Source organism: Sorghum bicolor, chromosome 2, assembly GCF_000003195.3.
Source record: "Sorghum bicolor cultivar BTx623 chromosome 2, Sorghum_bicolor_NCBIv3, whole genome shotgun sequence".
Classification (NCBI taxonomy): Eukaryota; Viridiplantae; Streptophyta; class Magnoliopsida; order Poales; family Poaceae; genus Sorghum; species Sorghum bicolor.
In genome coordinates, this window is record NC_012871.2 from 15,124,553 (window position 1) to 15,151,882 (window position 27,330).

General features: G+C 40.6%; 2 protein-coding genes across 5 annotated transcripts; one reads left to right on the plus strand and one right to left on the minus strand.

Moving 5' to 3' along the window:
• Positions 1,418 to 8,133, minus strand: LOC8057941 (dirigent protein 22). Of its 2 annotated transcripts, none has more exons than XM_021452325.1 (2): positions 7,748 to 8,133; positions 1,418 to 3,324 (listed from the first exon to the last, which is right to left on the minus strand). In XM_021452325.1, the coding sequence occupies exon 2, from the start codon at positions 2,128 to 2,130 to the stop codon at positions 1,576 to 1,578; it is 555 nt and encodes a 184-aa protein (XP_021308000.1). In that variant the 5' UTR covers positions 2,131 to 3,324; positions 7,748 to 8,133; the 3' UTR covers positions 1,418 to 1,575. The 2 variants fall into 2 exon arrangements, with proteins under 2 accessions (XP_021308000.1, XP_021308001.1); XM_021452326.1 differs by having other exon boundaries at positions 7,741 to 8,133.
• LOC8059731 lies at positions 13,507 to 15,798 on the plus strand. Of its 3 annotated transcripts, none has more exons than XM_021452461.1 (5): positions 13,507 to 13,905; positions 14,252 to 14,388; positions 14,462 to 14,555; positions 14,684 to 14,836; positions 15,057 to 15,798. In XM_021452461.1, exons 1-5 carry the CDS (start codon positions 13,861 to 13,863, stop codon positions 15,087 to 15,089), a joined length of 462 nt encoding a protein of 153 aa, XP_021308136.1. In that variant the 5' UTR covers positions 13,507 to 13,860; the 3' UTR covers positions 15,090 to 15,798. The 3 variants fall into 3 exon arrangements, with proteins under 3 accessions (XP_021308136.1, XP_021308135.1, XP_002459775.2); XM_021452460.1 differs by having other exon boundaries at positions 13,520 to 13,905; positions 15,601 to 15,798; XM_002459730.2 differs by having other exon boundaries at positions 13,522 to 13,905; positions 14,699 to 14,836; positions 15,601 to 15,798.

The following is a 27,330-nucleotide window of genomic DNA, read 5'->3' on the forward strand; positions in this document are numbered from 1 at the left end:
ACAATGTATAGTGTGGTGGGTTATGCCGACTTTTCACCCACAAAACTAAATAAGGGCTCATGTTTCATCGTTATCGCACTCGGCCCTTCTAAAATCCATATCAATATATCACTCGTGACATAACCCACCATTATATATGGCCAGATGGGCCTGGCTTAGTGCCCTGGCCAGAGGCCCGCGCAGCTTGGCCCAACATCAGCCCAGCTTAGGCCATTAGGAGTCAAGCCTATGCTGGCCTGGTGCATAACCCCATGCCGGGCGGTGATATACTGTATCACTTTGAAAAATAAAAATGATGTAGTTGTCAAACTAAGCATTCAAGTTAAATTCGATTGTACAATTGTTATTCTTATAATAATTTTTTCAAAACAAGACTCCACGTAAATATATTTCAATATTTGTTAAATAATATTTTCTTCATGAAAATAGAAAACTTTTTTTGTTGAGTAGATGTGAGATTTTAGGTCCAAGATAAAAATGTCTCGCAGAGAAATGTTCTAAGTTCAAGAACAATATTTCCAATCTAGGATAAAAAATTCTTGGTTCACACAGATAGTACTATAATATCCATGAAAATAGATAACCGAACCTATAAAATATATATAAATAGATAAATAGATAACATAAATAGAAAAAAATAATAAGAAATAGAACAAATAATAGACAAAACAAAAAATTTCACAAAACATTTGAACATCACATGGATACTATTTGAACAACCTAAGATATACCTAAAACATTTCACAGGTATTATGTGAATACTAAAAATAATCATGGAACATCGCATTTATATTACATGAACTTCCCAAAAAACATCATAGAATATAACATGTATCTTATACAACGTAAGAGGTAAACAATTTTAAAGTAAATATAAAATAGTTAATGAGTGTAAAATATGAAGATGGAAAAAGGGAAATAAAAAACGAATTTATACAACAAAAAATTTATCCAGGATGGTTTCAGTCACGGTGCTTAAAAACAAATTATTTTTTCTCTTTTTTGGAAGGAGAATAATTTACTATTAGCAAATCAAATAAAAGTTTGTGTAAAAAACTAGGGTGCTATTTGGTTTGGAACTTTTGGCGCAAAATCAATTCATAATAAATGTTAATAGATTCCCTTGGTAGACATTTGGTTGGACACAACCACAATCGATCACACCGTGAAAGGGCAGTCATAATGCAAGACTCTATCACAGAGTCAAAGATAATTAATTACATATTATTTATGGTTTTTTCTGATGTGGCAGTATATTTATTGAAGAAAGAAGTAGAAAAAATAAGACTCTAAATCTTATTTAGACTCTAAATCCACATTATTCGAGGTAATAAATAACTTTAGACTCTATGATAGAGTCTGCATTGTGAGTGCCCCTAAATGGAGCTGGAGAAAAGCCCTACTAAATGGAGCCTAATAAATAAGAAGATGATCTTTTACTAACAGCAAAAATATGTGAGCTAGAGAAAACAAGAAATCTAATCATGTTTATGGCCGTGAAAACAAGAAATCCATATCACTGATCAAACCGCGCATTCTTATTATGTACGCCATCACTACATACACGAGGATACATCAGTTGTGCCGGAGGTAGACGTTGTACTCGACAGTTGCGTCGCCGGTCTTGGCGTCGAACGAGTAGGTCCGTGCCTGGCAGTAGCCGCGCGCGAAGCGGAACGCGCCGGTCCCGCCGACCACGGCCATCTCCCTGACGGCCATGGCCGCCTGGTTGGGCCCGACGACGGCGACGCTGCTGCCGTTGTAGGCGCTGCCGTCCTGGAACACGAAGGTCATGGCCATGAGCAGCGACAGGCTGTCCTTCCCGGCGCAGACGTACATGCCCTGCGCGCGCCCCACGACCTTGCTCGACGACGACGCCAGGTCGGGCCCCTCGGTGAGCGGGTCGTCCATGACGTAGACCGCGCCGAAGCTCGTGGCGGAGGCGTTGGTCGTCGCGGCCTCCGCCACCCGCGCCACCGTCGGGCTCGGCCCGCTCATCACGTCGTGCCAGTAGAACCGCAGGTGCGTCTCCTTCTCCGCCGACGCCGACGCCGCCGCGAGTAGTAGCGCCAGCAGCACGACGGCCAGGGAGGAGGAGACGGCGCAGCTGCTCGGCGACGCAGTTGTCATGATCGTTGATCGATGTTGGTTGTGGACTGTGGTGAGAACAACTCTGCGCCTTCTTGTTTCTTTAAAAAGATATGATGACAAGACCTTAGTGTGTTAGGAGTTGACCTGCTTTGGTTGTTTCTTTAAAAAGATATGATGAGAAGCATATCGCACGCACTAGGTGAACGCAAATGAGTTGGGCGTCATCTGAAGTTGGCACTTGGTGGCAGGCAGCCGACCGTGATCTTTTTTTATTTTGTTTCGTTGGACAATTGTAGGTAGTAGGTGAGATCTTTTCTTCGCGTGTGAAAGGGTTAGAAATAAACGCATGTGTATTAGCTAACCGCGAATTAGAAACGCGTATATACGCGTTATTAGGTGATGCATGATGCAGTTTTGTTGCACTTATTAATCCTTCAAGCTGGGGACTGTCTGCAGGATTATTTGTCAATTGCAAAAGCATATGCACCTCTCTGCTATGTTTTGCTCATAGATCTAGAGCATGTTTGGATCACCTGAACAAGTTTGGACTACACAATGGAGTTATGCTGTGTGGACACAATGGAGTTATGGACTACACGGAGATACTAAGAGCAGCTCTAAAAGGATCGGTAAATTTAGATATTAAAGATTAAACAAATCAGCTGTTAAATAAATTTAGCCTCACAATATAAACACACGCCACAACATATTCTCGAAAACCACCTCTCTATGTTTAAACCTTCAACATCATCAGTCGTTAGCCGAATTTGACAGCACTAGCATTAGAGTATTATTTGCAGCACTTCACATACTTCATGCAGAGGTTCGCTGGTCTGAAAAGTCATGACTGAAATTACTATTAGCTGACATGACTGGCTCGATTGATAAACATGCCCGTCGGATTGGGGTGGGGGGGGGGGCACAGGCTAGGGGCCCATAGCCTTGGGGGCCCATAAATATACCCATGTATATTACATGATTCAGCGCTTGCTTCCTATCCTAGGTGTATGATGGCATGATGCGAGTACGTGACCCTTCCAATTCCTGGTTCCTGAACGTCGTGACCCTTCCAATTCCTGATCTCCTTTCCTTTGCGTCTTTGCGGTGACAGCGTGCTCGGCGTCGGCAGCCTCGCTCGGAGAATCACGGTCGTGGAGACGTGGGCTCACAGTTTGACGGCGGCGTCACGGCAGGTGCGACCTCGTCACCTCGCCTCATCGGCGTGTTGCAGCCCTGCAGGTCAACACAACACGCACTCAGCAGGTTCAGGTTGGCATCGTGACTTCGTTTCCATTGATCTTCTAGTTTTCTTTTGATCCATGATCATGCCATGTCTCCCTTCGGCCTCAACTGAATCCTATCTCTTTTGTCTTTGTTAGTTGCATTGACTGTGAATCTCTGATTAGTTATTCGTTTTCAGTTCAGTTCATCAGTTCGGCATTTCGCGACTCCATGACTCTGTGGCTAGCGGTTCTTTTAGCTTCTTCGATGTAATGACACTTTTTTATGAACTAAATATATGCTGAAAGTTTTGTCTTATTAATAGTATTACATATTTCAATCGTCATATTAAAACATTAGATTGTCACGCCCTTAGTGTCTTGCTCGCATAAGAGTCTAAAAAAATTGTTGAGACGACACTGCTGATAAGACAAGCGAACATGCTCGTCATTCAGAGTTCTTTTGATACATCACAAAGTACGACCTTCACATTCTTAATTCTCAACAATTTACACTCAATTCACTCCAATTTAAAAATCTTAATTCTTCTCCAACTCTGAACCATCTAAGCACAAAACATAAACGCATCATCTATCATTGGCAAGGAACAGTAAAAATTGCAAAGATCGATGGAAATTTCTATTGCACCATCACCAGCTCATCTCCTCATGCATGGAGGGGTGGACCCGGGCCTAGGACCTCTAGGGCCATGGCCCTAGTGGAGGCCCAGAAACCTCAACGGCAGCTATAGTATTTTTGGGCCACAAACAACCGAAAACAAGCCACGCTGGGACCACCTGCTGGATGGCCTTTTCAATTTGGAACAGCACCACTATGCTAGTGGTAGAAATGAAAATGTTCCGAAAACCTCTCAACTATTTTCTATTTTTACATTTAAATACGAAAACAAAAACGAAATCGGTAAAACCGGACACGAATACGAACATGAACTTACAGAATATCGAGAATTTCAAATTAATTCAAGCGGAATTATATCGAACACGATTGGAATACAAAAAATCAATACAAAATATTAACCCATAGTACCAAGTGCATAAAAATTAACAAGTCAATAATAATTAACAAGTCCTACGACTTTCTTAAAAAGTGTCTTTATTCAACACTATGTAATAAAGATATAAATTTTCTAAGGCAACACGTGCTTGTACGCGATTAATATACCGCTGAAAATTTGTTTAATTTTTCTAAACATCTTAAAAACCTCAAATGAAAAAACTTAAAACTAAAAAATTGTAGATCTTGTTAAAAGCTATTATTTGTATATAAAAATTATCTTTTCCGAGATCATATGAAAAGATACATTTTTTCTAAGATTAAACTCAGGATATTTCGAATTAAAATTAGAAAAGTAGAAAACAGTAAGAAAAATGTCAAAACCGTATTTGTTTCAATTTCAAATTTGATGTTTTGAATTTTGAACTGAATTAGTATTTGTTTGTAAATACGAATTCAAAATTCGTACCGTTTTTATCCTTATGTACACATGAGAGCGCAAGCTACAAGGTGACAGCTTGGCCCATTGGGCGGAATGGAGCGGCAGGTGGATATGTAATGGACATGCTGCAATAGCGAGCGGGGCAAACTTTGGATGGACCAGTCAGACGGAAGAAGTCCACTTTAGGTCCCCAACTTTCACAAAAGTCTATTTTTCATCTCTGAACTTTAAAACCGGGTAAAATACATCCCTCAATTTTTGAAACCATACATATTACGTCCCTGACATGGTTATGAGCGGTTGTGAAGGCAGTTTTGTCTTTTTCATTTTTATTTATTTTGGCTGAATATTTGTAAAATTAGAGTAAATCACATAAAATTCATAAAATAGTAATTCTAATTGTGTTGGACTCCAGATAATTAGATCTACATAGTGAACATATAATATAGTATGCTTTAGTATAAAATTTTTATTGTAGCTTTAGATCTCTGTTTTTCTATAATTAATTAGAATAATTCATAGCTATAGTTTGTATGGTGCAATTGTGGTGAATTTTTTATGTTAGACTAATTATTATATGTTTAAACTAGAGTAAAAATTTCATACTCATAGATCATGTATAACTTAGTTATATATTTATTATAATTTAACAAGCATAAACTAAATAAATCTATAACTAAGTAATACGTCATTCAATGAGTATAAATTTTTTACTATAACTCAAACATAGAATAATTAGCTCACCATATAAATTTCATCACAATTAGACCATAGAAAGTGTATCTATAATTAGTCTAATTAATTAAAAAAAACATAGATCTAAAGATTCATCAAAAAAATCTGTACTAGAACATACTATATTCAATGTGTAGATCTACTGATCTAAAGTCCAACAAAATTAAGTTTTCTATTTTATGATTTTTATGTGATTTACTGTGATTTTTTCAAAAAATTCAGCTAAAATAAATAAAAAGAAAAAGGTAAAACCGCTTTCAAAACCAGGTCAAGGATGCAATGTGCACGGTTTTAAAAGTTGAGGGATGTATTTTGTCTGGTTTTAGAGTTCAGAGATAAAAACCAGACTTTCGTGAAAGTTGAGAGACCTAGAATAGACTTTTTCCCAGTCAGACACCGGAGGCCGGAATGGGGGACTGCGGTTGAGTCAGACACCGGAGGCCGAAATGTGGTACTGCGGTTGAAGCCTTGTTTAGTTTTTTTTTAAAATGGACATTGTAGAACTTTCGTTTGTATTTAACAAATATTATCTAATTATAGACTAATTAGGTTAAAAAGATTCGTTTCACAAATTATAGGCAAACTACATAATTAGTTATTATTTTTATCTACATTTAATACTTTATGTATGCGCCGCAAGATTCGATATGACGAGAAATCTAAATTTTTTTGTAATTTTTTTTAAAACTAAGGCCTTGTTTAGTTCGCAAAAAATTTTAAGATTTCTCATCAAATCGAATCTTTGGTCGTATATATAGAGTATTAAATATAGATAAAAATAAAAACTAATTGCATAATTTATTTATAATTTATGAGATGAATCTTTTAAGTCTATTTACTCCGTAATTGGACAATGTTTATCAAATAAAAATTAAGGTGTTACAGTAGCCAAAAACTAAAATTTTTATGAACTAAACAAGGCCTAAACGTAGCCCCGAGTGGCCGACAGCTGCCATGGCGCTGTGGCAGCTACGAGTAGTGGCAACGGCGCAGCGCCATGTCCCTGTGACTACACGGGCACTGAGGCAGGAAGGGCGCTGGGGTGACTCTACTCAAGAGGGGCACATAAGCTAGCTTCAGAGAGACTTTAATGGAATATTGGTTGGGCTATTTTTGTTGGGCCAAAAAAATTACGTGAGTACTATTATTATGCTAGTTAGGCCTAGCCCAATTGGTCTTAGGCCCAGGCCCACACCTACAGCTATTATAACAACTTTCCACGCTTTAATCCTATCTGCTTGCATCCAAGCCACCTGAGTGAGTACCTTCATTTCAAAATTGTGAACCTTAAGTGATTTTTTAGATAATAACTTTTACTATACATTTTAAAATAGTGTATGTTAGGTTATGTATCTAGAAAAATAGAATAACTTATAACTTAGATTTAATAATGAAGTAAATTTTAATTAGTAAAGGTATCGCTAATAACACAGATCTTTTTTTTTACAATCAATACCGATTTGTTACATCAACGGTTCATACAAGAAACGATCTCTAACTAAGACATAGAGCATTTTAATTAGCTCATGTAACCTCTAATAAAGTCCATTCACTAGAAAATCCATTTTCGGAGTCACAGCTCTAAAACTTTAGGGACGGTTCGATCTTATTAAATTAAGAACCAACCCCTATTGAACCGCCTCTAAAAATTGTACTATATAAAGCCCTCTTTTTTTTTCTCGTGAAACTCTATGGAAATCGCTTCAATGGATGCTCGCTTGGAGGCAAAAAAATGGTTGAAAAATTACAGAGGAAATTTTTTCGCACTTTAATAATATGTTGAAAGAGAGTTGGTTTAGTAAAAAAAAAGTGTCATCCAAATGGCCTTTTAAAAGTCAACTAAGGCATACCATTTCTTGTTAAAGGTATACTATCTCATACATACTTACGCGTTAAGAGGCAGTAAGATTGTGACATCCGAATCTTCTTGTGTTATAATCCTTATATATAGGCATTTCTCCTTAGGCCATATTTAGTTTCCATTTTTTTTATTTCGAGTACTGTAGCATTTTGTTTTTATTTAGCAATTATTATTTAATCACGGACTAACTAAACTCAAAAGATTTATCTCGCGATTTACATACAAACTGTGTAATTAGTTTTATTTTTTTACTATGTTTAATGCTCTATGTATGTGCCGCAAGACTCGATGTGACGAAAAATCTTGAAAAATTTTTGGTTTTTGGTGTGAACTAAATAAACAAAACAAAAAGCTAAAAGGGAGCAGCAAAACCTACTACATACAGTAGATACTCTCTCGCGGTCGTCGCAGCAGAACAGACGTGGCGGCGGTGCGTCGTGCGTGCCTCCCTCCCTCCCTCCCTGCATAATGTGGTGTGTGGTGGCCTGGGCCGCGCGGGGCGGGTGCCCGTCGTACGTCCAGCTCCAGCACTTGCAGCCACCCGCGGCAGCAAGGAAGGCCCCGCGGGGGCGACCTGAGAACACATGCATACAAGCAGATCAACTACGAGCCCAGGGCCAGCACGACCGAGCAATCTCATCTCTCATTCCCATGTGTTCCCAGTCCGCCCCCGCCGGAACTGTCTTGCATTGCATTGCATTGTCGTCTTGGACCTAGCCTAGGAGCAGGCGAGGAAGATAGGAGATGAAAGTGAAGGAAGGACTAAGGAGCAAGCAAGGGGGGCCGGGAGATAATTTGGCACTTTTTATAATGGCACCAGATGAGCACACTATGGCACCAAATGAGCTCATAGCTTCTTCCTGTTTCCTGTTCGGACTATACGGACGGATCGCGGTCGCAGTCACGGCACCCGCGCGCGGCCGGATGTGACGGGATCTGAGGTGGGTGGCGGTGGTAGTACGCACGCGGTACTGCAGCCCGCGCGCCCGGCGGCGAGTACAGCTTGTACTGCTGTTTTCTGCCCCCGCCGGGCTGCCACCGGCAGTACATTGGAGTACAAGCACAGACGTACACGAATCCATCCACCGGCGGTATGTACTAGCCATTCGTCGTTTAGCTGGGCACCTTCAGGCTCCGGTTAAGAGAAAAATAGCTCTAGAACATCTTCTAACGATTGATTAGCCAAAATTAGAGACTATCTAAATTTACCGATTTAGTTATCTCTCTAAAAATAGATCTGACAAGAGTACAACCAACATGCTAGCTCTATAAACCAAGATGATGGATAGCTAATAAGGTAGACTATTCAAAAAGTAGAGAGCGAATAAGCTGAGAAGAAGAACTACTATATTTGGAGAGTTATTTATAAAGTGAGACTTTTTTTCTTTAATAATAGCCAAGTTTACTTTTAGAAAATAATTTGGCTAATCTCTTAGAGATGGTCTAAGACTAAAAGAACATCTACAACAATGCCACCCAAATCAAACCCTCTATTTGTCTATCTAGGTAGCCACCTATTTCAATACTACTCATTTTTATTGTTTTCATCTCTAGCAACGTTATCTAAAATAGCCAATATTTTTCTAAACGCTAAACGGTAAATGCTCACCTACCGTTTAACCTTTATTTAGGGTAACCAATCAATTAAACGGTCTAAACGGTCAATTAAACGGGCTAAACGGATGATTAAACGGAAACGGTGTACCATCGTGTAGCGTTTACACGGTCTAAACGGCCTTTTAGGCGAACATTGAAAATAGCTCACCCAAATCCATCCTAGTAGAAGGATGACATGTGAGACCCACATCTCATCATCTTTGTTCCCTTTGTCGCCACTAAAAACTCAGCCATTGTCAGAGACGGAGAAGGGGAAGGGTCGACATCAATGAGGAGAGGCCGTATGACATTGATAAGCATAGGGAAGGCCACATCGCCCATAGGAGAATGCCCCAACCATAGGCCGCCGACGACGGCGAGAAAGAGCCTTATGCCATCGCACAAGGTCGTGGAAGGGCCAGAGTCCACTAGCGAGGAAGGGGAACGACCGCACCAACGACTTGTGGGGAAGGGTCACACCGCCGTGTTCTATGGTGAACGGCCACCGGGGCACGACGATCGGGGAAGGAAAATTGCGGGAGCACTAGTGGGGGAAGAAAAACAATTAAGTAGTTACCTGTTGGCCAAACATGAATAGGCAGTGGGAGGGAGCATTTGGGGCTAACAAATTTGGATGGCCTAATCTTTTCCCAATATATAATTGTTAAAATTTTAGTCCACCAAAATTCTGTCCGCCACGAGTATGTCTATTCTTTATTTCCTTCCAAGACCGCCGCAACGTTTCCTTCCCATGCCATCACCGCTCCTGTCTCGCGGTGCCGTCCTACGCCTGCGCTGCACGCGAGGCAGTGTGCCAATCTCGTCTCTTCCCTTCCTGCTAGGTGAAACGGAGCACCAAACCTTGAAACTAATTCACTATTTGTCTTTGGATCTTATTTGATCTAATTACATGTTCATACATGTATTATGCCTGCTAACTTCGATCATTTTCACACTAGTACAAAGAAGCACTATGCTGGCGGTGGAATATAATTTTTATAGGCAGTTTCAATTAAACAACACGCCTGTGAAGAAATCGGCTTGCCTAACTAAAAAACCGCATGTGAAAATCAATTTTTCATAGGCAGTTTTTTTCTAACAAAACCGCGTGTAGAAATCATGTATTTCTACAGGCGGTTCTCCTAAGAAACCGCTAGTGAAAATCATATTTCTACAGGCAGTTTCTTAAGAAAATCGTCTGTAGAAATAATTTGAAATTGAATTTTTTGAGTTTTTCAAATGACCTCGTTTGAAAAAACCATCAAAATAAAAGTTGTAGATCTCGAAAAGTTATGAAACTTTGTAGTTGATAAGTTTTTCATTTGAAATCATCTTGTTGTCGAAAACTATGTTTGAATTTCTTAAATTTGAAATTCAAATTTTGTAAATGACCTCGGATGGAGAAACTATCAATACAAAAGTTGTAGATCTTGAAAAGTTGTGAAACTTTGTAGTTGACAACGTTTTTCATTGGAATCCATTTAGGGCCTCAAATAATCAATATATGCTCGGTTTAGGATAATATGTGGGGAACTAAACTCTAATATTGACACAATTAAGTGATAGGTGGAGTGGTAGAGGAGGCTATGCGCGAGGGCGAGGTCTCAGGTTTGAATCCCACCGGCCGCGTAGCACGTGATTTTACATGACTTGCAACTTCGATGGAGACGAGCGGGACAAGGAGGCTTAAAAGCAGGTCTGTAGTATGTGGAGTCAGGCAGAGTTGGCAATGCAATTTGCTATAGAAGAGTACTAGGGACCTGTTGTGTGAGGCTTGGTAATTTTCCATACCTACAGTACACTCATGTGTTTGTAATACTGCATACGCCTAGCCTCTCCTGAATGGAGCGTATCTTTGACTAAGGATTTGAATAAATATATACAAATGTTCATCATATAAGATTTATGTTTTTAGCACTGTTGGGCAGTGACAAGTTTGATAATAAGATTTCATTGATTAATTTTGTTCCTTGATTTGCTTAACATTCACAAGATTTTTATTGTGTGCTATTTCTGTTATACTACTACGGAGAGCTGATTTTTTTAATAGGGGATTGGATTGAATTTACACAAATTTTGTTGCTGCAGCACTGAATGATCTACTGTTCTGTTTCAAATTTTAGGTTTTTATTGGGGTAGTTTGTATACCTTCATTGAACCTATGTCTTGCTTACCTGATCATTGCAAGGTGCTCTCTATTGTAAATTGACAGGAGATGCAACAAATCAAAGGTGAGATGGCTGTGAAGGGGAAAGAAGAGGGGCAGGTGGGCTACTCACCATAGAATTTTGTTTTATCCCTGCAAGGTAAAACCCATGGCTTAACACCTTTGTTTGGCCTTCTTTTATATGAGTTCCTGCCTGGGTAAAATCATGACTTCTCAAGATGATTGTCTACACTTTGTTCGACTTTAAAATCAGTAATTTTGTACCTCAAGTTAGGCCCAGTGGATGGCTGAAATAAAAATCGCCATGACTAGAAATTGTGAGCTAGTTGTCTATCCATATGAAGTCTGTTTAGGATCCGTATGTGTTCATTTATTTCTGGTCTGAGGAAAACTGGACTTTGCCGACTGCTAAAATACTTTGCCACCTGCCAAAGACAGGGCAGTTGGCAAAAGATTCTTTGCCGACTGCCCAATTATCCTGGCAGGTGGCAAAGAAAAGCAGTCGGCAAAGACGTCCTTTGCCGACTGTCTGGCAGGTGGCAAAGAAAAGCTGGTGGCAAAGGTGGCTGTCTGGCAGGTGGTAAAGGAAAGCTGGTGGCAAAGGTGGTGGGACACTAACGGCGCCCATCGCCGTCCCCTTTGCCACCTGCCAGACCGTTAGGCAGTCGGCAAAGATAAAATTTTTTATTTTTGAAGTTTGAATTTAGGTTTTGGACATTTGACGTCATCACTTGCTCCAAACTTCCTCAAACTTTTTTCATAGCCTCCACATGCAATAAGAGTGAACCTTAAAAACTTTCATGATTTTGTGACCCTTTTTGCTATATTTTGTTAATTAATTTCTTTAATAGTATTTTCCACCGCAAAATCCTACTTTGAACTGCAGGTGCATCAAATAATGAAACTTATCCATTCAAAAAATGATATTCATGTTGGAGAGTCTATTTTAAGGCCATTTCCAGAAACTCACCTAAAATTTTGACGTCTTTATCCATGGAATATGAGCATCTAGGTGTGGTATAGGTGATTTTTAATTATATAAATTTCAAACGAAGTCAAAAAATTATGAAACTTGACGAGGTGTCATGTTATCACATGTGAAGCCTATGATAAAAGTTTGAGAAAGTTTTGAGCAAGTTGCAATGTCAAATGTCCAAAACCCAAACACCTCTATATGTGATCACATGTAGACACATGCGGAGATGTGTGAGTTTTACATATTTAACGTCGCAACTTTCTCCAAAATTTTTAAATTTTTTATCATAGGCTCCACATATGATAACATGACACCTCAACAAGTTTCATAATTTTCCGACTTCGTTTAAATTTTATATAATTAAAAAGCACTTCTACCACACCGGGATGGTCATGTTCAGTGGACAAAGACTTCAAAATTTTGGGTCAGTTTTTGGATATGGTCTAAAAATAAACTTTCCAACATGAATATCATTTTTCTAATGCCTAAGTTTCATTATTTCATGCACTTGCAGTTCAAAGTTGGATTATGCGGCGGAAAATTCAATTAAAAGAAATTAATTAACAAAATATAGCAAAAAATGTCACAAAATTACGAAATTTGTCGAGGTGTCATGTTATCATATATGAATGCTATAAATTTTTTTTGAGAAAGTTTAGAGCAAGTTGCAACGTCACATGTTGAAAACCCACACATCAACACATGCGGGGATGTCTAGGTTTTATACATCTGATGTCGCAACTTTCTCCAAAATTTTTAATTTTTTTAATCATAGGCTCCACATGTGATAATATGACACCTCAACAAGTTTCGTAATTTTTCGACTTTGCTTGAATTTTATATAATTAAAAAGCACTTATACCACATGTGGATGGTCATGTTCCGTGGACAAGTACTTCAAAATTTTAGATGAGTTTCTGGATACAGTCTGAAAATAAACTCTTCTACATGAGTATTATTTTTCTAATGCCTAAGTTTCATTATTTAATGCACCTACAGTTTAAAGTTGAATTATGCGGAAGGAAAATTTAATTAAAAGAAATTAAATAACGAAATATAGCAAAAAATATCACAAAAATACCAAAATTGTCAAGGTGTGACAAAATCACATGTGGTCATGTGAAGCCTAAGTTAAAAAATTCAAAAAATTTAAAGCAAGTTGTGGTTGAAAAAAAGAAAAAATACAGTTGTTTTAGCCTTTAAGGCCTTTACCGACTGCCTGTTCATGGAGCAGTCGGCAAAGGACTTGAACCCTAAAATAATTGAGGCCCGGCCCATCTCCCACCCTTATCCCCTCCCTCTCATCTCCCACCCGCGCCGCCACCCCCTCCGCCGCCGCCGGCCTGCCCCGCGCCCGCGAGCCTGCCCCGCGCCTCTCCCCCGCCGCCGGCGTGCCCCGCGCCCCCGGACCGCGCCGCCGCGCTGCAGGCACACCACCACCACCTCCCGTCCCCGCCGCCGCGCGCCGCGTATCCCTGGGCGCCCCCGCTGCTCGCGCTCCAGGAGCGCCTCGCGGAGGAAGGGAAGCGGAAGGACCGCCGCAACTCGTGCGGCCTGCTCAGGGATCCACGCGCTGGAGAAGTGCGCGTAGAGGCTCGCGGAGGCCATCGACGCCGCGCCCGTCCCGCTCACGGGCGAGCGGGAGGCCGAGGTGCGTGAGGCCGCGGCCGAGCTCGCCGCGGCGTGCGCCGCCATGAAAGACGGGCTGGACCCGCTGGAGAGACAGGTCCGGGAGGTCTTCCCCCGCCGCCGACCAGATGATGTTTCATGATCTCCTAGTGAACCCAAGTGGTCTTCCAAAGGTATTTGAAATTTAATACTGAACTTTTTCATGCATTTTAAGTGTTACAATTCAAGGACATGATTTGGTGACTTTCTGCATGTTGATTATCTACTTGTTTTTTATTTCGCTAGGATAAATGCAAACCGTATTTCTAGTGAGTAGGATGTTGACTAAACATAATGGTTTAAACTCATATTGTTATTTTTATAGTTATCCCATTTTTTCTTGTATTATACCAAAATCAATGGGGCATCAACTTGATGCCCTGCCTCCAAGTTATTGAAACTGTTCAACAGCAAGTATTACCATAAAGAATTTTGAACTCTTTCTGTTATCAGTGTTTTGTGTTGATTTGTGTATGACAGGATGAGCAGAGCAATGCGGTAACACCTCTGTATTCACTTGATGCTGAATTCTCCAAGCCCATGTGGATTTTTGGTGTCAGCTCCTATGATTTCCTTGGAATAGATGATACAAGTCACAAAATCGTTTGCTGTTACAGGTTTTCACACTTTCTAATATCTTTTCGATTTTATGTGGTTCAGAAGAATAACCTGCTTTTTTTTCTTATCCAGGCAGAATGGAAAGTCATATGTCGGGGTGCTTGACCACAATTCTGAGTCCTTTTCGAAAATTGATATTCCCTTCTCTTCTGTAACTAACATAGTGGTACAATATCTGATGAGTTACCTTAAGCAACTAAATTTTGTTATTTATCATTTTGTAAGATTTTGTACTTGATGCTTGAACTTATTGATGTCATGATGCTTTATCTTAAAGCTTGCTGATTTTGCTAGGTGTCTGCGCTGCAGGCACTGGCGGGCACCGTGTTCGTGTCCGTGTCCGGCCGGGGACTGCGGAGGCCGAGGGAGGCAAGAGCACTCGATCGATCGCTCGAGGAGCAAGCAGCAGCGTCTTCAATTCGTGCGTCGCAGACTCGTACTCGATCGGTACGTACTCTTGATGTTCCATACAGTGGCGTATAGAATCTGCGCGTAGCTTTTCGTGGGCTATGATTATTTCCCTGTATATGATTTGTTCATTATTTTAGGGCTGTTAGCACATGCACTGTTTGATTTGTCTTAGACTTTGAGTAATCTATTTGTTCATTATTTTAGGGCTGTTAGCAGCGCATTGAATGATCTCTAAATTTCAATTTCTTATTTGCAGAAAATTCTTCATACTGTGCATGGAAATGTTTGAGTTGCAAATTAAGTGTGTATATGCATCTAATTTCTTAGTGTTTTAGTGATTTATTCTGATCACATGTTTCGACAATCCTTATGTATTTTACAGTATATTTACATGGTTCCAACTTAATTGGCTGTAGTTACAAAGTATGAGTGAATTTTTGTTATGCAATTTGTTTCAGTTTTCAGGATTTTAGCAGGAGTTTCAATTTCTGAATTTTGTGGAGTTAGTTCAGTTGTCATAGTGCATCACTTGGCATAGGTTTCATTTTGTGAATTGTCTTTTTCATGCAACAGTGATAAGTGATCACGAGAACAATCATTAATGGTCTCTATTATATATTAATTAATAGTTCTCCCTCACTTGACTAATGTTGAAGTAAATTTGCAATGACCCGTTTATTCTGACAAGTTCTATTTGTAGGTTGCAAACATTTTAAAATAGCTCTGTTCATTGAGTTTTCAGCTCTCTACTTCTGTCATTTTAGTGTTTTATTGTCTTGTATTTGTATTTCTGTTTTCAGGGATTGAGAGGAGCAACGACATGTGGAGAGGAGCAGAGCATCTTGGCAAATTCATTTGTTGGGACCTAGAGTAGCTAATGTGATATGAAGTTTAACTTGTATGAAACTCATGACTTTGTATTTGATGTGATTTTGGATGAAAACATGACTTACTATTTGTATCGGTGTGCTGAAATAAGTGCATTATAATTTGATGTCTTCTCGTGAGCTAGAATAGTAATTGTTAAAATGAGGATGAAAATTGGTATTTATTTGCTTTATACAAATGCTAGAATTTCATGGCCACAACCAACGTTGGGCTGGGCTGAAATAACTAGAGCGCCCTTTGCCACTTGCCCAGTAAAGGCAGTCGGCAAAGAATCCTTTACCACCTGCCAGTCAAGGCAGTTGGCAAAGAATCCTTTGCCACTTGCCAACAAAGGCAGTCGGCAAAGAATCTCATAACGTCGTACGTTCCCTTTGCCGACTGCCATACTGGCAGGTGGCAAAGGCTTTGCCGACTACTTTTCTCTTGGCAGGTGTCAAAGGTTTCTTTGCCGACGAATTCTTTGCCACGTGTTTTTTGCCGACTGCCACGCGTAAAGCAGTCGGCAAAGCCTTTGCCACCTGTTTTAGGGCCTTTGCCGACTGCTTTTGGCAGTCGGCAAAGAACGTAATTCCAGTAGCGAGGATTTGCACCTCTAATTGTTTGCATTTATCGTGTACTGTGGACACACAATTTGTTTGGTTAGTTGCACACAATTTGTTTGGTTAGTTGCGAAAGAGATACATTCCAGTAGTCAATTTGTTTGTTTATCTGCACCTCTAATTTGTTTGGCTAATTACTCAGCACCAACTAAATTCAATATTTTTCAAGTAATCTTTTGGGATTCAACACTTAAAGTAGTGATATAAATGTTTCAGAATAGTGATATTGAGATTTATTTTTTAAAGAATGTTGTCAGGATTGTTATAGCTTGTTCGTTTACTATGGCAAAAAAAATTACGGGTGCATTTCACCATCAGACTGGTAGGGCGCTGTGATGCGTGCAAAAGTTTATAGTATGTTAGAGCAGCATGTAAGGTTTGTGGTTTATAAAAATACACAGCAGTACGATTTATATGACATAAAAAATGCATATCTATGTGATTTGATTTTTTTTCTATGTCAATACCATTACAGTATGATCCTTGAGTCACTTGTCCACTCTTCAAATGCCGCTAACAACCAGAAAAAGCTGGCTAACTCCTTAGGCGAATTAAAAATTGTGGTTTCTGCAACTTTCCACATGGAATGCTGCAAATAAGGATGTCGCGAAACACCTTGAGAAAAGGTAGTAATGTCCAGGCCTTAATTTTGTAATTCTGTGATCATGCTCTGGATGCTATGGGTTGTGATCTTTTTTGTTAGTAGGACCCAATGTGGTTGCCTCACTGGAGCTAATTATGTATCTTTTCCGACCACGCCAAAGCACGTTTTTCATTAAGAAGGCTAATTATGTATTTCATTTTCCTTAGCACTTATAGTAGAACATGGTGGTGCTCGCTAACTACTAATGTGATCAAAGTCTATTAGTGTTCGGATTGTGTGGGGGATGCACAAATCATTTGACATTGTATAGCAAACTGAGAATAGTTGCTTAGAAAAAACCTTAAAAAGCTCATTACAATTATAATAGTTCTGCTCATCTATTTATCCTTTCTATCTTTACCCCATTGATTCTTCTTTCTTTTAAACATACATGATTACTTGTAAATTCTTGGTTAATACATTATGTTTTGGATTGTTATAGCTATGGGCAAGATTAACACTTGACCCTTACCAAGTTGGTAAGCCTGTGACGCCGCGCTCTCTGTGATTGTGTTAATTTTACGAACTTTGCCTTTTTGATTGAATGTTACTTTAATATTGATATTTAATTTCACAGTATTGTCATCTTATCTTGCAATCCGTGTATTTAGTATAAAATTTTAGTTGTCCCGTAGCAACGCACTGGTATAAAAGTGCCTGCGCATTGCAACGGGTGAAAAGGTATAACGTCATCCAGACGCGTATGCCAGGAGAACATGCTGGTATGGCTATTGTCTTCGTCTTTCCTACTCCGAATCAATCAATCGAATCTACCTCCAACTCACCCTGCTAATGGAGGAAAACCCAGCCCGTACCCAACTCACTCCATACTAATCGTTGTATACTTTCTAAACCAACCCTACCCAATGATTTGATTACTCCACCCAGACCAACCAACTCCACGAGCGCACAAGAACCCAACCCAACCCATTTAACAGTTTAAAACATCGGGTACCATGGATACAACTACAGTTCGTCTTCATATAAGCAGCGTCGGTACGCGAGAGTTCCGGCAGCTCGCTGTGGAGTGGTGCTCACCGTGGAGTACTGCTAGATGGACTCATGCCCGTTGTGGAGTGCTGCTAGCTGTGCTCGCCATGGATTGCTACTCACGCTCATGTATGTGGCGACGCACAGCCTGTTCCAACCCGACGTGAGTGACAGCAAACTCAATCCAACCCAACCTGCTGTTTAAGCAAACTCATTACAGCCCATCCAAAGCTAACCCACTTCTAACCCCAACCCAAATAACCCATTTCAACCCAACCCATTAGCGGGGTGACCTCCAACACGTCTATGTCCTTCCTCATATGACACAAAATCAATACCGATATGTATCCGTATGTTTGGGATGTAGGGCTGTGGATGCTGATAAGGCTATGCACAATCGCGTCCGTTTGGTACTCGATGATGGAGTTCAATTGTGTCGTTGTCTAGACTTGTGGCCGAAGCACTAACGAGTGATTATGAGTCTACGTGCCCCAGAACCTAGATGGTGCTGCAAGAAGAACACAAGAGATTTATACTAGTTCAGGCCAACGATGTCCTACATCCAGTGTGGGAATGGAGCCTTATATTATCTTGCACCCAATGTGCTTGTAGTAGGGGTGAAAGCCCTGGTTTGGTTTTGAATAATTGATGAAACCCTAGTACTAACCTCTATACTAAGTGTGTGTAGACTTAATAAGGTTGGTACATGCCAAGTGATGGAGCAAGTGATGATCATGGTGATGATGGTGATGACCACAAGATGATCAAGTGCTCAACTTAGAAAAGAAGAAAGAGAAAAACAAAATCCTATGGAGATAAATGCAAAGGTATTGCTTAGGGTTTTAGTTTTGGTGATCAAGACACCATAGAGGGTGTGATCACATTTAAGATAGATAGCCGTACTACAAAGAGGGGAAGTCTTTGGCTAAGTGCTTATCGAGTGCCACTAGGTGTCATTGTTCATGTGCATGCATTTAGAACCTAGTGAGCTAACTTAACTCATTCGAAGAAAATGGTTGTGAAAATGCTAACACACTTGCACTTGTTGGTACACACATGGTGGTGTTGGCACACTTTAAGAAGGAGGTGGAGTTTGAAAGGTAGAGATGGGCTTGGGTTCCTATCTCCCTCCCGCCGAGCTTGCGAGGCAGTGACCCCGTGTTCTATCCAGTGAAAGAGCCAATGACTCTATTTGTTTGAGGGGCTTATAAATTCGTGTTGGCCAGCTTGGGGCTCACCATCTTGGCATTCTTGACTACTTGACATTCTTGTGAGCCTAAGCAAACGCCTTCCACTCATGTTCTTCATAGATTAACCATCTTTGTGAGATTGGCAGTAACTCCTAGTGTATTTGCTTGAGTGATTGCATCTTGTGGCAGTAGGGGATCAAATTGGCTATGGTTTTCTTGTTACTCTTGGTGGTTGCCGCCACCTAGACAGCTTGGAGCAGCGGAGGAGCATTGACACGAGTTGGTGATTGTTCGTGGCCATCTCCTGGTGATTGTGAGGGGTTTTGTACCTTCCCCGGTGGAGAGTGTTGACGGTCCTTAATGCTCACATTTAACCGTCAACTAATCATGGAAAAGGATCCAAATGCAACCAACACCCAGACTTAGGGTTTTATCTGACAGAATTCTATGAGTTTTGGTGTTTGTCTATTTCTGCAGGGGGTCATCAGGAAATACGGAGGAAAGGCCCACACGTCGGGTTTACATAGAGATATTAACGTGCCGCGCAATTTTCTATCATCTAGAAGACTCCAGAAGCCACGGGAACGAACGGGAGGCCGAGCGGACCCGGGGGCAGGGCGCCTGCCCTCCCCCTTAGGCTCCTGCCCTGCCCTGGTGGCCAATCAGGGCAGGTCTCGCAGATCGTGCTCCACCGACCTAAAGGATCAAGGATAACCATTCAATCAATGTCGGTTTGATCCGATGGCCCAGATTCACCTAAGGGGACTATATAAGCAGACCCCCACCAGCCCCTGGAGGCATACCTCTTCTACAGAATCAAAGCTAGGGTTTCAATTCTTCATCCAAGTAGAGAGGATCCCTCTAGTTCATCTAGTTCTAGTTCTAGTTCCTCTAGTTCTAGTTCTAGTTGTAATCTAGAAAATAGAGAGAGAGAAGAGGAGAGCGGAGGAGCAGCCGGATCTGCCTCAACATTATACTTTTGCAGCAACTGGTTCGTTCTTCATCGTTCTCCAAGTTCTTCAATTCATAATTCTTGAGTTCTTTAATTACTTTTATTTACATTCAAGTTATTTATTGGATTCCTGCTTGCATCAAGTGCACTAGTCTTTATAATGCTAGAGTAGTAATTAATAGATTAGACGTGGTGTTTAGTCTTGCAATTATCTGGAATTGCACCCAATCCTGCGGATTGTTGTGGTAGCCCTAGGGTAGTGACAGCCCTAACGGTCGATGTATTCCACCTCGTTCGAATCGGTGTTTGTAGGACCGTAGTCAGAGCTTCCTAGCCCCCTTCTCATCTCTTTCTGTGGTTAGTGTTCTGATGTCCCGAAATAAATAATCTTTGAAGTAATTCTTGATTCTTAGATCAGCTAGAGAACTCTCAGGAAACTTTCTCTCTTCCCACCAAAAATAATTATATAGTTATCCTTGGGCGATCTTGAATCTTAATTAGTACACTCACGTTCCCTGTGGAAAATCGATACTCTAGAATACTCCCGGGTGAAGGCTACATCGGTATCCGTGCGCTTGCGGATTTTTCTGTTTGCATTTAAAATACCCAACAAGCTTTCTGGCGCCGTTGCCGGGGAACGGTAGCTGTGCTAATTTTGAACCAAGTCGTCCGTGTATCCTTTTTCTTTTCTTTTTTAGCACATTCACCTTTCCATTTTCACCATAGCACATGGATTTCACTCCAAGCATTAATGAGCATGGAATTTATTTCATAGCCACTTCATTTACTCGATGCTCATATGCAACATTTTCCCAATCCATTGGTCTCTCCAACATCACCACATTCGAGATCTCCAACCCCCTCTTCCTTTCTATTTATAAAAACTTTAAAAGGGCGGTTGTCGATGCATATGTCTATAATAAATTTTGCAGATCCCGTTGAGTTGATCTTGATATAGGTCAGCGTTGGAGGGGAAACCACTTCGCAGACATAAATTGATGGTTTCCCAAGGACAAGCTTAGTGTCCTAAAATAAGCACTGATCAGATCATAACATGAGCTTTTAATTATTTGCAACATTACCTTGTGTATTGAGCATATAAGGATAATTGTAAAAAATTCCTTCGGGTATTCTTGTCACTAACCTTTCTAGGATTGGAGCAAGAAGATCGGATGAATGACAAGCACAAGGTATGTCCAATCAATCATCATACAACATTGAATTAAATTCATCCAAACTTGAATTTTGCAAAATTCAAGCTTGGGGGAGTACTTTACATTAAAAACATCCTTTGCCATGTTGCTATGTTGGTTGTCCCTACCTTTGAGACATGCTCAATTTGATAAATACTAATCACACTACTTCATGTGCACTTGAGTAGATCTCTATAAATGCTCTCATGCTACCTTTATTTGCTTTAGTATATGTCTAGGTTTGGAGTAGTTTTATTTATCTCTTAATTAAGCATGGTGCTTAGTTTAGGAATGATGATCTTACTTCCAAGGTTTTTTAAGTTAAGCATGGTGCTTAGGTTAAAATGCCCTCCTAAATCAAATTAGACATGGTGTCTAGGTTGATTTTTGAGCCGATAGTATACTATAGTAGATATGGGATATTTTGTTGGACTAACCCCTCCAGGAAAACTTTCAATATCGACCTAGGAAGTCCTGAGATAAACTCACATTGGAGACAAAGAGAGAGACACATGAAGGTTAACAATTTACACAAGGAAGGCATAGCTCACAAGAGATGATCCATGGAGGGTGCCACAAACACGATGCACAACCGCTAACAAAGGAAAGCTTCCACAAGGTGATACTGTACCATCACTCTTCAAGTAAGGTAACATCTTAAGGTACTTGACTATCACTTTTTATAAGCTTCTCCTTGGTTCTAGCATTCACATGGATAAAAGAGACAAACATGTATGATTTACAACTCTAGATTAACCAACCCAATCGATTCAATATGTTTAGTCCTTCCACCGTTGTGATCCCACACTCCTAATCATATAAGCTAAAATGTTGCACATTCAATCTCTGGAAGATATAAACAAAACATAAGTATAGATAGATTATCATTCCATTAGGTTGAGCGATCTGATCTGAGAAATGTTTTAAATGTTACGCTCATGATCTTATTATCCATCAACTTTGTCTTGCTCACTATGCTTAAGGTTAGAGAAGAACAAATACACTTTTGGTTCTGTTGGTGTTTTCCACCAACAGGGCCCATGCACTTGATCTCTGCCTTGTCTCTATGAGCAGGTACACTTCGAGCAAAATATGAAGGACTTTTACAACTCCTAGACTCCACCAAGTGAAGAACCTAGATCTACGAGCACAAACACACTGGAGATACTGGATACTCAGGCAATCACTGCCCTGAGATGCTTGAGGACGTAAACTACACCAACAACAACAACTACAACCGTCCTCAACAAAATCAAGAGAGGCGATCCAGGACGCCCCGTCATCCCGATCTCCATCGGCACGGTGGACTTCCCAGAAGCACTCTGCGACTTTGGCTCTAGCGTCAACATTATGCCCAGGGTACTCTATGAAAAATTCTTTACATATCCTTTATTGGAAACAACCATGTGTTTGCACCTTGCATATTGGACGCTAAGTTTCCCAAAGAGAATATTAAAGAACCTCTGCGTCCGAGTTGGTACCTTGTACGACCCAGCAGACTTCGTGGTGATAGGGACTGGTACTGATGAGAGGGCACCCATTATCCTAGGGAGGCCATTCCTGAACACCTCGGGAGCTGTCATCTACGCTAGTCCTGCCAAGATCAGTTTCTATATAAAGGGGAGGAAGGAGATGTTTTCCTTCAAGAACAAGACTACACAAATCTCAGAGCAACCCCGACATGAACCAAGGAAGAGGACCAACAGGAGGACCAGAAACAAGAAAATGTGGACCGAGTTAGCTAAGATGGTCACTGCAGTTTAAGGAGGTCAAGATCATCGACTTAAATCACCGTTCCTGACCAAAAAGGACGACTCAGGTATCCCAAGCATCCAGTGCTCCATTAATGGATACAACTTCCAGAAGACGCTTCGCGACACCAGGTGAGGCGTCAACATAATGGCCGCAGTCACCTATCAGCTCATGTTCGGAACCATGCCCCTAAAATCGAAATACATTCAGCTCCAGATGGCAGATCAGACATTCCAAAAGGTTGAAGATATAGTAACTGATGTCCCTGTCAAAATAGACGATCCTTCAGGTTGTTGACATGGGAGAAGACGAGAACGATCCACCCATCATCCTTGGGAGACCGTTTCTCAGCACCGTTAAAGCAATCATCTACATTGGAACCGAAGAAGTCCACATGCACTTCCCCTCAGAGAAGGTACACCGCTATTTTACTGACCCTAACTATATAGTTGAAGACTCTAAGCAGGTCAGGACAAGAAGAAGACGACGCAACCGCAACCAGAGGAGGCAAATCATCAAGGACGGATGGGCAGACTACGAAGAAGTAGTAAGGTCTGAAGACATACAACTTGAACAGAACTGTCCTGAGGAGACCGTAGCACCGAGTCAGGTGTGGAGAGAGAAGATAGTTATACACGAAGAGGAGGCGCCGCCGGAACCACCGACTACGCCATCCAGCAAATCCCAGGACAACTGAGAAAACAGAGAGTCCCGTTTGGAGGACTTAAAAACATCGAACGCCTTGCCAAGAGGTAAACTTGGTAGTTATCTTTTTTCCTTTCCATTATTTAGAATAGTTTGCTTAGTTAATTTGGTTCATATCATCTTGAAAAGAAATAAAAATATTAAAAATAGTAAGCCCCATGTGAGTATGCTCATGGCATAAAACCCATAAGTACATTCACTGTGGTGGCATAAAAATAAAATAAATATATTTCTATCCTATAAAAATGAAAATATAAAAATAAATTTATGATCCTATCAAAGAGTGTAACATTTATTAGAGGAGGCTCAACATGATAAAGGCTAGTATTTATGCTAACACTTAACTAGTTCCACAAAGCTTTGTTGTCTATTTGAGCTCCACAGAATTCAAGGATCAAAGAAGACTAGCAGACGGAGGACATCCTAATCGCTGTCAGGGTACTGCCGACATTCAAATACACCTTCGCCACCTGCTAGCTACATCAGAAGAAATTACATCGAAATCCAGCTTGGGGGAGAGCACCCCCATTTATCCAGCTAAGTGTTCTACTCATGTTTATACTTTACTCGAATAATAAAAAGATACATAATCATAAAAACCCAAATAAAGATTTTGTGCTTATATATATATATATCTTTGCTTAGTTTGCCAAATAAATAAATAAATAAAATTTGCTATGAACCCTCGTGATAAGCTCTCACATGGAAATGATGAATAGTTGCTCTGCCATGACTAGTTTCAAAATTAAAATCTCTCTCAAGTTTAGGCATGACTGTTATTAATTAAGATTTGCTCTAAACCTGAACTTGTGAGAAGAGTACTTGATCTAAAGTCTAAGTTGTTAACGGATATGATATGGGAAGGTTGAGCTACTGTTTATCTGTTCCTAAAGATGCTAGAATTCTGGAGAATTTTATCTTTGAAAATCTTTAAAATATCACATGATGAGTTCCTGTATGATGAGAGTTTAAATTCCTACCACAGCCATATATACATGCTTGCTAGACTTTGAGCCACATATTTACTTTTTACTGCTTATGAGCATTGAGTGTGGTCAAGATGTGTAGACCCTTAGGAGCTTGTCATGTGGTTAAATCAAGATTCACTTGCACGTTCACTCATACATGCTGCTTCTACTCCGGAAGTACGTATCCACATATATCCACCCATTTCCATCTCCAGAACCACCCAAAAATATTCTACTCCTAATCCGGGAAAGAATAGCCAAAAACATTCTCCTATTTCTGTTTTCCCCTGTGAAATAAATGCTCAAGTTATTTCAGTTACTACCACTTGCTACATTATTTAAAGAGGTGACTACTCTAAAAAAAGATACGAGGAAATAAAAAGGGGTAAGTGCCCGGAACCTCGAAAGAAAAGAAAAAGTGAGATGAGAGGTAAAAATAGACAAGTGTCCGATAGTAGAATTAGGGGTACAAGATACCCACCTGAGAGAAAAGAAAAATGAAATATAGAGTATCTCATTCTCCTCAAAAAGTTTCAAAAGAGCAAGAAAGGTATGTATCCCCTCAAAAGAGCAAAAGCAGAATTAGACTTTCACCATTATTTTCACCATTATCACCATTCATTCGCCACACATGCACATCTTGATTTGACTTATTGACTTGTTCTTCTAGATCCATGGTTTGACTATGCAATAAATGTCTTGTAAGTATGTATTAGCTGTCTCCCACCTATGAGCTCCAGATATCAAAACCTTATTAGAGTAGGGTGAGAGAGAAGGCAATGCCACTATGCCTCATTCTAAAAATACCACATACTTTGAGAGAAGGCATACACCATTACTACCTTGGTAAGGATCCAGAAATACCACAAAAGAGAGACTAGAGAGAGTCATACAAGGAATCTCCGAGTTTTATTTAAAAATTTGCAAAAACTCCAGTGCTATAGTTAATCGAAGAACAAGAGACATGGCGCTTGACTAGACTGTTCTATCTTTTAACTGCTCAAGATACAAGTGATGGTTACTAGCCCCATGGTGAAAGGTAAAATGAGTAAGTTTAAATCTTAACAGTTTACCCTAACCCAGAGATGAGATCTTGTTTGAACGTATGTGTATCTTTAAGGCATGAAACCACTGCAGAAACTCCGAGTTCATCTTTGCTCAGGGACGAGCAAAGGTAAAGCTTGGGGGAGCTTGTTGACGGTCCTTAATGCTCACATTTAACCGTCAACTAATCATGGAAAAGGATCCAAATGAAACCAACACCCAGACTTAGGGTTTTATCTGACAAAATTCCACGAGTTTTGATGTTTGTCTATTTCTGCAGGGGGTCATCAGGAAATATGAAGGAAAGGCCCACACGTCGGGTTTACATAGAGATATTAACGTGCCGCGCAATTTTCTATCATCTAGAAGACTCCAGAATCCACGGGAACGAACGGGAGGCCGAGCGGACCCGGGGGCAGGGCGCCCGCCCTGCCATGGTGGCCAATGAGGGCAGGTCTCGCGGATCGTGCTCCACCGACCTAAAGGATGAAGGATAACCGTTCAATCAATGTCGGTTTGATCCGTCGACCCAGATTCACCTAAGGGGACTATATAAGCAGACCCCCACCAGCCCCTGGAGGCATACCTCTTCTACAGAATCAAAGCTAGGGTTTCAATTCTTCATCCAAGTAGAGAGGATCCCTCTAGTTCATCTAGTTCTAGTTCTAGTTCCTCTAGTTCTAGTTCTAGTTAGTTCTAGTTGTAATCTAGAAAATAGGGAGAGAGAAGAGGAGAGCGGAGGAGCCGGATCTGTCGGATCTTCCTCAACATTATACTTCTGCAGCAACTGGTTCGTTCTTCATCGTTCTCCAAGTTCTTCAATTCATAATTCCTAAGTTCTTTAATTACTTTTATTTACATTCAAGTTATTTATTGGATTCCCGCTTGCATCAAGTGCTCTAGTCTTTATAACGCTAGAGTAGTAATTAATAGATTACACGTGGTGTTTAGTCTTGCAATTACCTGGAATTGCACCCAATCCTGTGGATTGTTGTGGTAGCCCTAGGGTAGTGACAGCCCTAACGGTCGACGTATTCCACCTCGTTCGGATCGGTGTTTGTAGGACCGTAGTCAGAGCTTCCTAGCCCCCTTCTCATCTCTTTCTTTTGTTAGTGTTCTGATGTCCCAAAGTAAATAATCTTTGAAGTAATTCTTGATTCTTAGATCAGCTAGAGAATTCTCAGGAAACTTCCTCTCTTCCCACCAAAAATAATTATATAGTTAGCCTTGGGCGATCTTGAATCTTAATTAGTACACTCACGTTCCCTGTGGAAAATCGATACTGTGGAATACTCCCGGGTGAAGGCTACATCGGTATCCGTACGCTTGCGGATTTTTCTGTTTGCGTTTAAAATACCCAACAGAGAGCTGAAAGGTAACTCTAGTGGGTTGCTCATGTCATTGAGTTACCTCACTTGTGGGTTGGTTCTTGCAGTTTTCTAGTGAGGATGAGGTTCGTGCTACACCTCTTAGCCGCCAAACCACCAAGTATTGGTCGACACAACAGGGACGTAGGATGCCGGCAAGCACGTGAACCTCGAGAGAAAAATCAGTGTCTCAATTGTGTTTGATTGGCATTCTCGTGGTGCTTGATTGTTCATATATT

Excerpts from the sequence above, each read along its gene's own strand:
- LOC8059731 (XM_021452460.1), top strand. The coding sequence starts at position 13,861 with ATGATGTTTCATGATCTCCTAGTGAACCCAAGTGGTCTTCCAAAG. Across the intron at positions 13,906-14,251 it reads ACCCAAGTGGTCTTCCAAAG|GATGAGCAGAGCAATGCGGT; the intron begins GTATTTGAAATT and ends TGTGTATGACAG. Across the intron at positions 14,389-14,461 it reads AAAATCGTTTGCTGTTACAG|GCAGAATGGAAAGTCATATG; the intron begins GTTTTCACACTT and ends TTTCTTATCCAG.
- LOC8057941 (XM_021452325.1), bottom strand. The coding sequence starts at position 2,130 with ATGACAACTGCGTCGCCGAGCAGCTGCGCCGTCTCCTCCTCCCTGGCC.